The 15,398-nt window shown below is 38.1% G+C and overlaps 1 protein-coding gene across 2 annotated transcripts in view; it reads right to left on the bottom strand.

The window, feature by feature from the left end:
* The window catches only part of Rsbn1 (round spermatid basic protein 1), a 51,765-nt gene that overhangs the window by 25,368 nt on the left and 10,999 nt on the right, over window positions 1–15,398 (bottom strand). For both annotated transcript variants that reach the window (XM_021195622.2, XM_021195621.1), the window contains exon 2: window positions 11,439–12,112. In XM_021195622.2, coding sequence (XP_021051281.1) covers window positions 11,439–12,112 — 674 coding nt within the window. The remainder of the gene's footprint in view (window positions 1–11,438; window positions 12,113–15,398) is intronic.

Raw genomic sequence — 15,398 nt, 5'->3', positions numbered from 1 at the left:
AGGCGGATTTCTGAGTTCGAGGCCAGCCTGGTCTACAGAGTGAGTTCCAGGACAGCCAGGGCTACACAGAGAAACCCTGTCTCAAAAAGAAAAAGAAAAAGAAAATGTCCAAAGATAGAGGAAGTGGTAGGGAGAAAGGCACCCAAAAAGGATCGGAAATGACAACATTGGATTCTTCAACAGAAACTTTTAAGTTTAAAAGACATTGGGACAATACTTTTACAAATTGAAGATTACCTAATCTAGAATTCCAGACCAATCTGAACCACCAACCAAATAGCACCATAGTGCAAACACTTCCTACATGTGAGGTCTTATTTGAGCCATTGAATCCTGATAACAGTTGTAAATTTTTAGAGGAAAAAAAAGTAGAAATATCAGGATATACACGTGGATAGACATTTACATCAATAATTACAACACGACAATATTATAAAACAGCAAATGCCCAAGAACAAGAGAATTTTAATATCCAATATCCAATACCCTCAATACAAAGGGTAACAATGAATTATCTAGTTTTGTTCATCAGCATAATTCTCATATGACATTGTTGAACCAAAACTAGGATCCTAAAGAATAATCCATGAGATATAGTAGTTGTCTTACTTTGGGTTTCATTGCTGTGAAGAGAAACTATAACCAAGGCAACTCTTATAAGGGGCTGGCTTACAGTTTCAGAGGTTCAGTCCATTATCACCATGGTGGGAAGCAAGGCAGTGTGCAAGCAGTCATGGAGCTTGAAGAGTCAAGAGTACATCCTGATCCAAAGGCAACCGGGAGATACTCTCCTCCTCCTGTATAGGCAAGCCAGGAAGAAGGTCTCTTCCACACTGGGAGGAGCTTAAGCATGACGAGCCCTATACAATGACATACGTCCTCCAACAAGGCCACACCTCCTTAATAGTGCCACTTCCCATGGGCCAAGCATATTCAAACCACCACAGTAGAACACAACATTTTATGTACATGCTGTGGTAGATTCTCTGCTTCTTTCTTGCCTAACATGATGTGGGGCAAGTGGACTAACCAGAATCTGTAGTAAACCTCTGAGCATGTTTCCTATTTAAATTAAGGTGATATATCAAATGCAGACCTTCTGTCTATAGAAACAGAGATTACCAGAGGCTTCCCCTCCACCCGCCGAGTGGCTAAAGAAAATACAAGGTCAGGCTCCTAGACCCAGAGTGATAATCATGAGGACATAAACTAGACATGAGTCAGACAAAAGTAACTCATGAGTATAACTACCATTATAATCCATTTCTAAGGCAATAGACATTTGGCTATCTACCAGGTTAAAAATATCCATGAAAAGTGTACTGTGAACACCCACATCCATCTCCCTCTCCTTCCACAGTAGATCAAGGTTGCTAGCCTGTCTGGTACTAGAACCCAAATATAACTGGAGTCTCTCAAAATATACATCATAGTAAAGTATGTAACTGCTAAAAATTATAAATGATAAATTCAAGACAAAGATTTGCTTTAGAATTAAAAAGAAAGAAAAACTAGTCTTTTAAAGGACATATACAAAGCAGCAATTCATGTATATAATCTCTCCCCTTTTCATTTAAAATGGAAGAGGCAAAGGTTTGAAAAGTAGGGATGGCTTATTATTACTGAAATCCTAAGCAAATGGGTAGCTTCTGTTATGATGCTGAAAAAAAATCTCTGGAAATGAACAGTGATGGTGATTATATAATGTTCTGAATGTAATTAATTCCACAGAATCACAGTCTTTAATGGTTAAAATGTTAAAGCTTCTTTTATGTATATGTTAAAACAACAGGGGCTCGTGATAATGGTGAGTTAATAGAGTGCTTGTCTAGCATGCATGAAGGCCTATGCTCAACGCTCAGCACTGCCTACACTAGGCCTGGTGACCCTGCCTGCAGTTCTAACATTCAAAAAGTAGACAGGAGGGTTAGAAGTCCAACCCTCTACATAGCAAGTTAGAGGCCAGACTGGAAAGCATAAGACCCTGGCTCAAAAGAATAAATAAAAAAGAAGTAGGCTGATGGTCAGAATCTAGAACACAAATAGGCAAAGTAGTAGTTAATGGAGTATCTTCTCTAAGACCAAGGCGTGAGGGAGTGGGAAGATGACTCAGTCCATAAAGTGTTTGCTACACAAGTGTGAGTACTGGACTTCAGATCCCCATAAACCCTATAAATCCAGTGTTGGGAAGGAGGAAACAGGTGAATCCTTAGAGCTTATTGGCTGGCCAGTGTAGCTAAATTAGTGAGCTCCTAGGTTCAGTGAGATATCTTGCCTCAAAAAAAGTAGATGAAGAATAACTGAGCAAGATATGTGGGTTGACTTCTGGCCTATACACACATGTATGCAAACACAGAGGGGGTAGGGAGAGGAAGAAGGAGATGGGGGGGGAGGAGAGAGGGAGAGGGAGAACACTAAATTTTCAGTCTTGAAGAATAGGTGCTAGGCAAATAAGCTAACTTTGCTAAGCAATGCTTCCAAGTTTTCATAAAACCTTATAAAGAGACAGTCCCAAATGATTATCAACCTCAAAGGGGGTTTATAAAATAATTTTGTAATATATAGATATTAGACAAGATTATGTCTCAGTTTACAATGTTATGAAAATCTAAGATTGTACCTACATATCAAATGAAAAGAATTATAGTAGGGATAGATAGCATGTGATGTAAAACAATGCCTCTTAAAATTCCCGATTGCAAGAATTCAGTCATTTGGAGCACGTCTCTCAGACTTACTCCAGATATAATGAATAGGAAGCTACAAAAAAAATCTGAGATAATGACATGTATTTTCGATGAAAGCAATAAACAAGCTGAATTCTCTCATTTTCTAAAGTATATTACAGCACAGTGGGTGGAGAAGAAACCTATCAGCATTATTACAAGAGGTAAGCAAAGAGAGCAGAAGAACAAAGCAAAGCTGCCGGGAGTGCAGACGACAATGGCGACAGAGAAAGCCCTGCCTTAGTAAGATCAAGAGAGAACACTAGGGAACGAACTATTGACGCTCAGTTTGTGATAGCCACCAAATGTTAACCAACAGCCTATCTGTACACACTGTTCTATGTCAACATACATGTGGTTCTTTAGGTTACAAACTCAACATTGCATTAATCCTATACATTTCTGAGAATTAGATAAGTCCCACTGTGTATCCAATACATAACTTCTAAAACCACCCGTTAATACTCAGAACACCACCAAGCTTGAAATGTATCATCATACTGAAAACCCTGTATATGGCAGATTGATTGTTCCATAGAACTTGTACTCAGGAAAAAAGCCTATTTAAGCTGATTGTTTAAAACACAGAAAGGAAAAAAAAAGCAAGCCAGCAATCTTCCTAACCATGTGACCTATGAGTGGAAAACATTCTTTAAAACATCTCATGAAAAAGCACTGAGTGGGTCAAAGTGAGTTTACTACAAGCTGTACCAAGAACTACACAAGATAATCAAACCTGCTATGTATTCAGTTCTATTTTCTAAAGGCGGCAACTTCAAGTATTTGTTTTTCCCTTTTATACAATGGACTAATGCTTAGCGTTCCTCAAGGGTTTAGCTATTTCCCAATTACATACTATTCTACTAATTCCACTCTTCAGCACAACTGTCAATATTACCAAAAATGTCAATATATTAATCAAAGGTTGGAGAGCTAATAAGCCTTATCCTAACACATGATAGGCAAATAATTTTTTATTCTCTAAAACAAGACGTTAAAGTTGGATAGTCCAATCCTACACAATGTTATTTTTTTAGAATATTTCTATTATAAAAGTAACATTTGCTACCCAAATAAAGTTTTTTATGTATGCCCTTACTCAGGTCAGATGGAAAACATGTCTTAATACAATTTTTTAAGTATGTCCCTTAGTGAAACTTCCAATCCTAAGTACAGAAATTCTTTGGGGGGAAAAAAAAAACAGAACTTAAAATATGAACATTTGCCCTACAGCACTTATACATCCATCATCCTTCTTCGTGCATACCCTTCCATCTCAGTGATGTTTAAAACAATCCTCATTTTAACATTACTATATTGACAGTTTGATACTGTTTTCATGTGAAGTCATCTATAAACTTTATGAGACCTATGGCCTTCTAGAGTCATCAACATTGCCTAGGAATGATAGAAATGCAGGCTCTATGAGGATGGAGAGGCAGCTCAGAGGCTAAGAGCACTGGCTGCTCTTTCAAAAGACCTAGGATCCATTCCCAGCACCCACATGGCAGTGCAAACCAACTATAGTTCCAGTTTCAGGGCTTCTGATACCATCTTCTGGCCTCTGAAGACACCAGGCATGGTGCACAACACATGTTCAGGCAAAGTCCAATACATATTAAGATATAATAAGATTCTCAGTTGTACATTATATGTACATTATAATTTTTTAAGCCCCAAGCCCTAGACTTTCCTACCACTCAGAGAAAGGACAAAACAATTCCTTGTTAAGAATCTGTAATTATTTAATCTTGAGAAGGTAACAAAGTATTATGACCAAAATACTGTCACCTAGTAGGATACAAGGGATACAAGGACTTAGAGATGACTTCCTCTTCCCTAAAGTCTGTGATCCTTAAAAAGATTTGAGCTTTTATCAGTTCCTCTTTTACCACAGGTCTACAATAACATAGGGCACTAAGGACCTAAGACTTTACTACAGAATTGTAACAACTCAGCCTAAAATATTACAAGAGTTTTCAGATATCCAATACTATAGCTATAATTTATACCTAATTAAAAAGATAACAGCCGAGCAGTGGTGGCGCACACCTTTAATCCCAGCACTTGGGAGGCAGAGGCAGGTGGATTTCTGAGTTGGAGGCCAGCCTGGTCTACAGAGTGAGTTCCAGGACAGCCAGGGCTACACAGAGAAACCCTGTCTCGGAAAAAAAACAAACTACAACCAAAAAAAAACAAAAAAAAACAAAAAAAAAAAAAATCACAAATCATAGTGATTCCCAAAATGTATGCAGATAAAAATTTTAAGAAAAAAAGGCATTTCCATGTGAACATAGAAATTTCTCCATTAACTGACCTAAATATTAGACAAACATTCAAACATTTTTGGCCAAGACAGGGACTTATCCAATGACCAATTAAAAATTAGAAATGAATACTCTTACAGAATTATAAAAACATCTTATTGTCTTAATAAATGCATTCTTTTAGAAATTCAAATTCGCAAAGCTGTTCTTCAGTCCCCAGGAGTTAAGTAAGCAAACAAGGATCAGCATGGTGTTCCAACTGACACAATGAACTTACCTCCTGAAGCTTTAAAATACTCAATGATTATAAAATGTTTAAAGGGGGGGAGGGATGGCTCAGCAGTTAAGAAAACTGACTGCTCTTCCAGAGGTCCTGAGTTCAATTCCCAGCAACCACATGGTGGCTCACAATCATCTGTAACAGGGTCCCATGCCCAATTTTGGTGTGTCTGAAGACAGTTACTGTGTACTCATATAAATAAAATAAAATCTTTTAAAAAAATTAAAAACAAAGAAAAAAAACAGCCTATACATGGACCCTAGCTTGACCCAATATAGTAACTAAAAATTATAAAATTAATAGAAACTCTGAAACAATCCAACAGTTTACTTCATGAGCTGAAGTTCCCAGGGGAGAAAAAAGAGGTGCCTGAGGTTAGGTTAAAGATTCTAAAAGGCTCATTGACTGATAAGAATTCTGTGATTGTGGCAATCTGGAATGCTGGAGTTCCCAAACCACCTTGGGAGAGCTTTAACCTACTTAACTATTTATGCCCACCTGTTTAACCTACTATCCTTACCATTCATCGGGTAAACCCTGCCTGGAATGTGCTTTTCATATTGACAGCCTTCTCTTGCTAGAGGACAAAATTCTAAAGCAGTGAATCATCATGTGCATAATAAATAATCATCTCAGGAGCCTGCAAACATCCAGATTCTGATCTGAAAGATCTGAGTAAAAGCAAGAGCATACATTTCTAGCACACACTGTGGTGCTGCCAAAAACTCTCAAGCACATTTTGATAGCAAGGTTCTAAAGAAAAGCTACAATTTACAATACTTAAGATCCGCCACCACCACCATTATCCCAGCATTTTGCAAAGCACTAGTCTTGATGGTGTTTCCAATTAAATTCCTAACTTGCAAGCCTAACACTTTTCCATCTTTATCTTACTTGATCCATCATATGCTGTGTATTTTTTTTTAATTTATTCACTTTACATCTCGATCACTATATCTCCTCCCAGACTTCCATACACAGTCCCTCCCCTCAGGACCCTCCTCTTCTCTGAAAAACAGGAGGATCCCCTTGGATATTCCCCAACCTTGGCACACCAAGTCCATGCAGAGCTAGGACTACTTCTCTCACTGAGGCCAGACAAAAGAGCCGAATTAGGGGGAATGGATTCCTCAGAGACTACAGCTTTAGGAATAGCTCCCACTCCAGTTGGTCAGGAGCCATATGAAGACAGTTGCATATCTGCTACATTGTGCAGGTTGCCTAGGTCTAGCCCATGTATGCTCTTTGGTTGGTGGTTCAGTCTCTCAGAGCCCCCAAGGGTCCAGGTTAATTGACTCTGTTAGTCTTTCAGTAGAGTTCCTATCCCCTTTGGGGCCCTCAATCCTTCCCCCAACTCTTCCATAAGACTCTCCAAGCTCCATCCAATGTTTGGCTGTGGATGTCTGTATCTGTCTGAGTGAGCTGCTGAGTGGAGCCTCTCAGATGACAGCCATGCTGGGCTTCTGTCTGCAAGCATGTGTCTGTGAGTGTATCTGCACATGTGTGATATGCATGCATGTGTGTGTCCACAAAGGCTGTAGGACATCAGATGGATGAGCTGGAGTTACAAGTGTTTGCAAGACCCCCAGCTAGTTAAATGGGTGATAGGATCCAAACTTCATGTCTCCTGACTGAACAGCAACTGTTTTTAATCACTGAGCCATCCCGTCTGCTGGCTATATTATATTTTTATCATCTCATTACTATTAAAATCTAGGAAACATATCCTCATCTGCCTTCCTTTTTGTGTCTCTTCCCAAATTCTCACACTTACAAGCATGTACATGACACCTCTATCTTCACCTCTTCTCAATTCTACCATCATCTCTGGTTTGCGTCCATGTTAATTAACCCAAAACCTGCCTTTTCCAACCTTCGACCCACATATTCAGTTACTAAGAAATCTTTTTTAAAATAAGCTCAAATACACACCTCCTGGGGGCTGGAGAGATGGTTCAGTGGTTAAGAGTACTGACGGCTCTCCCAAAGGTTCTGAGTTCAAATCCCAGCAACCACATGGTGGCTCACAACCATCCGTAATGAGATCTGACTCCCTCTTCTAGAGTGTCTGAAGACAACTACAGTGTACTTAAATATAATAAATCAGTATACTTAAATATAATAATAAGTCTTTAAAAAAATACACCTCCAATTCAAAATATCTCCAACAGCCAGGACCTGCTAGCTCCACAGAAGAGCACCTACCTGTCCAGTACACACAAAGTCCTGGTTTCAATCTCTAGCACTAAAGATAGAGTAGGAGTTAGAAGTAAGCCAAAAGATCTCAAATACTACAGCACCCCCAGCTTTTGTATTAACCTTCCTTATTGCCAACTCCAATTTTAAGTCGTATCTTAAAACTGGCTCTCTTTCACTAAACCCAGTTAGCCTCCAGTTAATAATTTCTCAAATCTCATTCTTTTCTCCAAAACTGTTATCAGTTTGAACATGGAACTTTTTTTTCCTTTATTAGATATTTTCTTTATTTACATTTCAAATGCTATCCCAAAAATTCCCTATACCCTCCCCCAGCCCTGCTCCCCTACTCACCCACTCCCACTTCTTGGTCCTGGCATTCCCCTGTACCAGGGCATATAAAGTTTGCATAGCCTAGGGGGAACTTTTCTGATCTAATTACTATAGTAACCTAATCCAGTTTTTTTGTTTGTTTGTTTACAAATTTATTTTCTCCCACATTTTCATTCTCTACCTTACCATTTAATCTTTATAAGTATAATTTGTTATTATCCCCCTACAAAAAATGTCCATCACCTTTAGAAAAAGTGTTTTAGCATATGATATAGTACTTTTCACTCCCACAACTACCCACCCCTCAGCCTTATTCTCTCTCCCTCTTCTCTCACTCAAGCCACTCTTAACAACCCTTTGCTTCACGGAGCTATTCACAGCTCCCTATATGTGGCCCACTCTCAAGACTGTATATTTGCACAGGTTAAAATTCATTTGTTTAACAATGACCATACCAAGCATGATGGTTTGCTAGTGCTCAGCCCAGGGAGTGGCACTATTAGGAGGTGTGGCCCTGTTGGAGTACATGTGTCACTGTGTAGTGGGGGTGCTTTAAGACCCTCATCCAGCTGCCTGGAAATCAGTATTCTGCTAGCAGCCTTTAGATGAAGATGTAGTACTCTCAGTTCCTCCTGCACCATGCCTGCCTGGATGCTGCCATGTTCCTGCTTTAGATGATACTGGACTGAACCTCTGAACCTGTAAGTCAACCCCAATTAAATGTTGTCCATTATAAGACTTGCCTTGGTCATGGTGTCTGTTCATAGCAGTAAAACCCTAACTAACATACCAAGTTAAGTACTGATCTGCTTTTAAGAGCCTCCTTAAGCATAACATGCTTTAAAATGCCATCTAATCACCAAATTATGCTCCCTCAATAATAGGGTTTTCCCTGTGTGCACCTCTATTCTTCTTAAACTGTTTTATAACTGCCACTTTACTCACCTCTCTACTAGGCTAAATTCATCGGTTAGTCCTCTTAAGAACTGAGTGTCCAAAAAAAAAAAAGAACTGAGTGTCCAGTAGCTGACACCTATCTTGAAATACAGTCATGAACAATTGTTATGACTACATGTTTAAACTATGAACAAAAAAAATTTTTAAAGCCTGTAATTTTTAGCTTGACTTTATAGAAGTTCATAAGACTACAGAACACAGATTTCCAAAATACCCAATGTGTTCACTTAATTCCCAGCATCTAAGCATGTTTGTTTTAAAAATATTAAAAACAAAGCTCCTCCTACTTTACACTGAAATACAATTTTAGCTTCATAACCACAATGTTAGACAAACAGAAGCAGCAATCTCTTTCCCAATGGTCGGTCACATTAAGTAGTCTGTTGCCTCCTCCAGCCTTGAAGCAGACTGATTCAGACCTTGTTGCCACTAAGCACGGACCACCTGGGGTGGAACCTTCAGACTTGGCTTAGCAGGTTCTATTGTCCTACACTGCCACTGCTCTCCTCCAAAACATCATCACTACCTGCTGAGACCCTTGAGATTTTCCAGAGACAGCATCCTGCAGAAGACCTACAGGCTGGCAACAGGCACCAAGAACGGAGTGGTGGAGGAGGGGCCTCCCCACTCTTTATAAGCTCAGAATCTTACTAAACTTGCAGGCTTTGATCAGACACGTTGTCTTAGCCTCCTTCCATTTCGCAGTCTAATTCCTTTCAGCCCCAGCCTTTCAGGAGTGCCCGGTTCGCCACGGGCGGCCTCGGATTCTATCCTGACTCTTCTACTTACTGACTGGGTAACAAATGAACAGTGTCTTCAATGGTCAGCAGAGAAAAACTGCTTACCTACCTCCTGGTTGTTTCAAATACAAGCCATAAACAAATATGAACTAATGTGTTCGCTTCCATCTCCACATTCATCAAAGATTTTACAAATGCAAATTCCAAGGTTCAAGGGCTAATGAAAACTTAAGTTACTGGAGCACAATCCCAAGATCCAGTCTTCAATCCTCTTACATGGCTAAAGCAGTAAAATCTAATTCCATAATAATCTAACATATTCCTTAAGGGTACTTATTTTATAAACCACAAAGTAAATCTCAAGGTAAGTTGTTGGTACAGTCATTTAAATATCAGCTCCATTTTTAAAAATTAATTGGAAGACAAAAATCAGCAGGGAATACTATTTTGAGATGTCTTATTTAGTCGGAGTATTGTCTGTTGACATACGAGTTGACATACAAACTCGATCTATAAACTAAAGCGAAAGTTTAAAAAGTCACCTTTACAAAACCTTATCTCCCCCAGATTTCTGACTCATTTCTTAGATACGCTTGCTGATCTGTCAGAATAGAAAATTTATTTAATTTCTCTAATCTAAAAAAGTAAATCCCGCTCTCAGCAGTACCTTCATTAACTATAGACTAAATTGAGAGCTGTTTTCTTGTCTCTTTTTCAGTATTTATCAAAGTAGGATTCTTTAACTTTCAAAGGGAAAAACTCCTTTAAAAAAGAAAAAGAAAGGAAAATCTACTACAAAAGTCAGTACTTTGGTACCTGATTGCAGTAACAAGGCCAAAATCCAAGACGAAGCCCTTTATTGCACATGGAGTTCCAACATCTTGGGCAGACTCATCTTGCGACCTCTCCAGATTAGCTGCTCCTGCTCTCTCTACTGCAGAGAGAACTTCAATTAGAGAAATTCTGAAGCCCATAAATCTGAATTGGATACTCCCCTCATTGGAGGCAAGGATGGGAAGATTAACTAAAAAATCCAAGTTAGAAGAGGGTTCAGGTGAGTATAAGCGGCTTGAACCCACTGTAACAGAAGCAGCTGAGAGTCGGATTGTGTAACTTTATTTACCTCAAAAAAAAATTTTTTAAGGGAAAAGAATGGCAGTAAATCACTATAAAACCTGAAAAAGCAGATTATATAAATCTTTAAATAGTGAAATAGTCTCCACTAAACTTGAACCGCGATATCTACAGTATAAACCTAGTGCTCCCCTTTATACTTACAATCTGAGAAAAGCAAAGAAACAAAAACAAAACTGTTGAAAAACCTTCAGATTCCTTATTGTTCTTTTTAATGCTCTACAATAATTCCATTGAAAGGAACTAAAGGGCTAAAAACTGGTTAGAAAGGAACATTTCCCTGCTGACTTAAGCCTAACTGCCCAAGCAAGGCTTCAATCAGAAAATGTCTTTACCTACAACAGTGCACAGGCAGAAGGAGCAGAGGCAATGGCGGTCTCTCCAGTCACAAATCACACCAATGGAATGTATTTCTGGGACAGACTGCCAACAAGTTACAGAAAGAACTTAAGCAAAACCTGGTAAATAAGCCAACACCTTCTGTTTTCTATTCTAGTATCAGAGTCTTCACTAATGTTACCCTAAGGCTACAATGTCTAAATCATATACTCTACACTAGCCTGGATTCACTTTTAAGCTTATTTCCGTAAACTCATACGCTGTATAAAGCATTTCTTCAAGCAAGTAAAAGTTCCACACCAAAGATCTCACCATTTAGAAATTACAATTTAAAGAAAAGACAGTTTGAAGTACTTTTATTATTAGGAATTTTTATAATGTGTGCAGGTGTGTTGTGCAATACAATGAAGTTAATACTGTTGAGAAACTGTATTTACTATCCAATTGAACAATAATTTTACCTTACCTGAGTATGAAAATTTGAAATGGTGGTTGTTTCAATATCTTTCTTGCCCAAAATTTCCATTTTCACTGGAGTGTTGGGAAAATTAAAAGCAAAGTAGTCCAGGAAGTCGGGGAGATAAGCGGCCGCTCCATGCACTATTGCTAACGCATAGTAGGCAGCGTTTTTCTCATTTTCACTGAATGTCAAAGCAAGAAACTCCTCAGAAAATCTCTCCATCTCCATTGGAGACAAAAATGAGAGTTCGTCCATGTAGGCATGAAGGACAAGAGCACCCCCATTGGACTGGTGTTCTTCATGAATAAAGTTGCTAAATTTAGTACCTGTTTTTAAGAAATTTCTGCGAATAGAATGTTCTTGGTGCGTTGTAAAAGGCGTCTGTACTCCCTGGGGCACCCGATATTCTTGCATGCCCAAATTTAATCTGCACAGCTGTTCATCCTTCAAATACCTGAAGGACTCCTTATTAACTCCTGAAGTGCTATTTAGCTGTCCTTGGGTGAGAATTTCTTTGCTGATGCGGGTCAGGCCAGCACAGACGGTTTGTACTTCCTTATTGTACATTTTAAGGCGTCTTCCTCTCATGTCTTCTCGATGTTTCTTTTTCTTTTTCTTCTTTATTTTCTTCAAGACAAAATCATCAGCTCTCTGGGTTTTACCATTTTCATCTGCTGTTTCTGGCCACAATAATTAAAAATAAGTTAGTTGCTAGGACCAGTGTCAATATACATGTGTCTTAAGGTATTTGATCTAAATTTAAAAACTTCTCCTTAATTTCTGAGAATGTTATTACATTTTTTATCATTAGAAATAAAAATGAGACAAAAATCTTAAAATACAGTAATATTCTGGGTCAAAGATTATACTAAAAAACAAAAACAAAAAAAATCTGGTAGTGAGTTATTGGTGGAAATATAGTTAAATGGTATCTAACACTTAATATGTGCAAGACCATGTACAACACACACACACACACACACACACACAGGATATATTTCATATGACTTGTAATAAAGATAAAACATGGAAATAGTGTGTGTTACACCATATGAAGTATTTAGTTACATAAAATCTAAATTGAAGTTCATTGTGTCACATTTTCCTGTCAGTCTATTAATTATTATAGTACACACAGTTGAGCCAAAGACAAAATAAGCCATCAAACAATATTTTACCTATCAAATGAGCTTAAAAACAATGTTGCCTAGCAGCGGCAGGGTGGAGGAAGAGGCAACTCAGCTATAGGACACAGAGACTGCGGAAGCAGTTGGCCACTCCCACTGACCGAGCGCAGCTCACTTCCTTTCACCTACTCTCCACAAGAGTGCTCATTCCTCTCAACCTTTTTCTCCCTTTCTGTCATGCCACATTTTTGTCAGCCTTTTTTCCTGCTGTGTCTCTTAAAAGTGATCATTACTTTTCTTCAGGAAAGACCGAGACTTTACAATAATATCCTTTTGGACCTGGCGTGGTAGCACACAATTGTACTTCAAGTGTCTGGGAGACTGACAAAAGATGAAGAATTGTAAGTTAGTCTGGGCTCTAAAGCAAGACTCTCAAAAAAGGACCTGAAATAGAAGCCCTTTTCCTCTTCTCATGGGAAAAAGTAAAAGAAACGCAACACAAACAGCAAGACATCAAAAAGAAAACACAGAGGCAAACCCCAGTAAATGGTGAGAAATGATCTAGCACTGTGCCCCAGGCTCTGCACAGAGCACTCTCCACACAGCATTTCACCTTACCTCTTATCTGAGGAAGACATTCTCTACACTGTTTTATGGAGAAGTAAAGCAAAAAATAGAGTGCTTACTGAAGCACTTACCAAAAATTGCAGATAGATGATAACTAGAAAATCTTTAGACCCCCAAATCTTAATCCTTATTTAAAAAAATAAATAAAATGTTCACAAATTGGGTGATATGTACCACAAGCCTTGACTATATGTTTATAAACTCCAGATCCAGAAAAAACAATTCTAAGTCAAAGTTATCTGAGAAATGACTGAAAGATCTACAAAGATAGCCATGACCGTACCTTTTAAAAGAACAAAAGAAAAATTCTCTAAACTGCCTAATATGATGATTAAATTCTGATAGCTACATACTACATACACACATTACTAAGCCATTATAAGTAATGGGGTAGAGAAATTGACATAAAAATCATGTTATAAAATGCTATGGGGGCTCAGTGGTTAAGAGCACCGACTGCTCTTCCAAAGGTCCTGAGTTCAAATCCCAGCAACCACATGGTAGCTCACAACCATCTGTAATGAGGTCTGACGCCCTCTTCTGGAGCATCTGAAGACAGTTACAGTGTGCTTAGATATAATAATAAATAAATCTTTAAAAAAAATGCTCATACTGTTATTCTTCTAGAAACCCTGCGCTGATAGCTTCGCCATGTAACAGAGTACTCAGTGAGAGCAGGCTAATGCTGCCCTCGCCATAGCACTCCCTACTCCAGAGTCTACATACTTAACTGCCCACCTTTCTTCTAAAATGTAAGTAATCTTAGGTCAAGAGTATATACTACCTTTTATTCCAGAGCACTTAACACAGGTTTATTCTGATACCATTTTCTTATTTAACACTCATTCACTTGAATTTATTACAAACACACATACCATGTGCTAGGTACACTCTGGACATATAGCTACAGTGTTGGCTACAGCACAGTCAGTCTTTTCTACTCCCTGTATGGTATCATCAGTTGGAGAAGATCAAGCAGCTACAGTACTACCAGGCAGGAGATGGTGAACAAAGGCTATTCTGGATATTATGGTATCTCTTTTGAGAGATGAAATTTAGAATGAGTTCATAATAATAAAAGATCTGAGTATTTGAAAAGCTAGGAGTGAATTTCTAAAGAGAAGCAAAAGATCTAAAGTTGGGAAAAATCTGCTTTATCTATGTATGTGCTGTATACATAAAATACAGAAAAATATCTGGAGCATGTATGCCAAGGTATTACTGGAGTTATCAATGGTAGCAGGATTATAAGTGTCTATCTATATTTTTCAATTTTCTATAATAAAAATTATAATTTCAAAACTGACTCAAGTTTTAAATCGTTGCATGAATGACAACCCCAGTATAGAAAAACATCTTTCATTTAGTAGTAAGGAAATTGACCTGTCTTTAAAAAAAAAAAAAAGAGATTAAATAACAATTACAGTCCTAACCTTCAAACTTAGCCTAGCATTTACTATATAGAATTTATCTACCAAGCAATAGTATTTCCAGCATAAATAATTCAGTTAGCATAAATACCCAGTTATAAAAAAAAACTTATATGGCATAATACATTAATCCCAGCACTTGGGAGGCAGAGGCAGGCGGATTTCTGAGTTTGAGGCCAGCCTAGTCTACAGAGTGAGTTCCAGGACAGCTAGGGCTACACAGAGAAACCCTGTCTCAAAAAAACAAAAACAAAGAAAAAAACAAAAAACAAAAAAACCTAATTAGTATAAAGATTTTATATAAAACCATTTCAAATGACCATATACTATAATTACAAAATCTAAATAAAATAGCTTAATACACAAATCTTTAAAGTATACAAGCAACACACAATGTGTTTGATAAAACTTGCTTTAAAACAATAACAACAAACCAGACATGGAGGTTCCCCCTTGTGATCTCTGCACCTTGAGACATGGGCAGAGGGAGTCAGAATGAGAAATGGCCTCAATAAAGGGGGGGGGGGGCACAATAAAAAGAGACTTCATTCACAAGCACCATTTATGATGTAACTATATAACATACATAAAATCAGATTGTTTATGTTGGCAACTAAAAATATAGCCAATTTTTACTCCATATAAAACTATATATATAAACTCCATATAAAACTATAAAGACGTGGTGGCGCACGCCTTTAATCCCAGCACTCAGGAGGCAGAGGCAGGCGGATTTCTGAGTTCGAGGTCAGCCTGGTCTACAAAGTGAGTTCCAGGACAGC

This window comes from Mus pahari, chromosome 4 (assembly GCF_900095145.1).
Source record: "Mus pahari chromosome 4, PAHARI_EIJ_v1.1, whole genome shotgun sequence".
In the NCBI taxonomy this organism is placed as follows: Eukaryota; Metazoa; Chordata; class Mammalia; order Rodentia; family Muridae; genus Mus; species Mus pahari.
The sequence above is the reverse complement of the archived record's forward strand: the minus strand, read 5'-3'. Positions and strand labels throughout refer to the sequence as shown.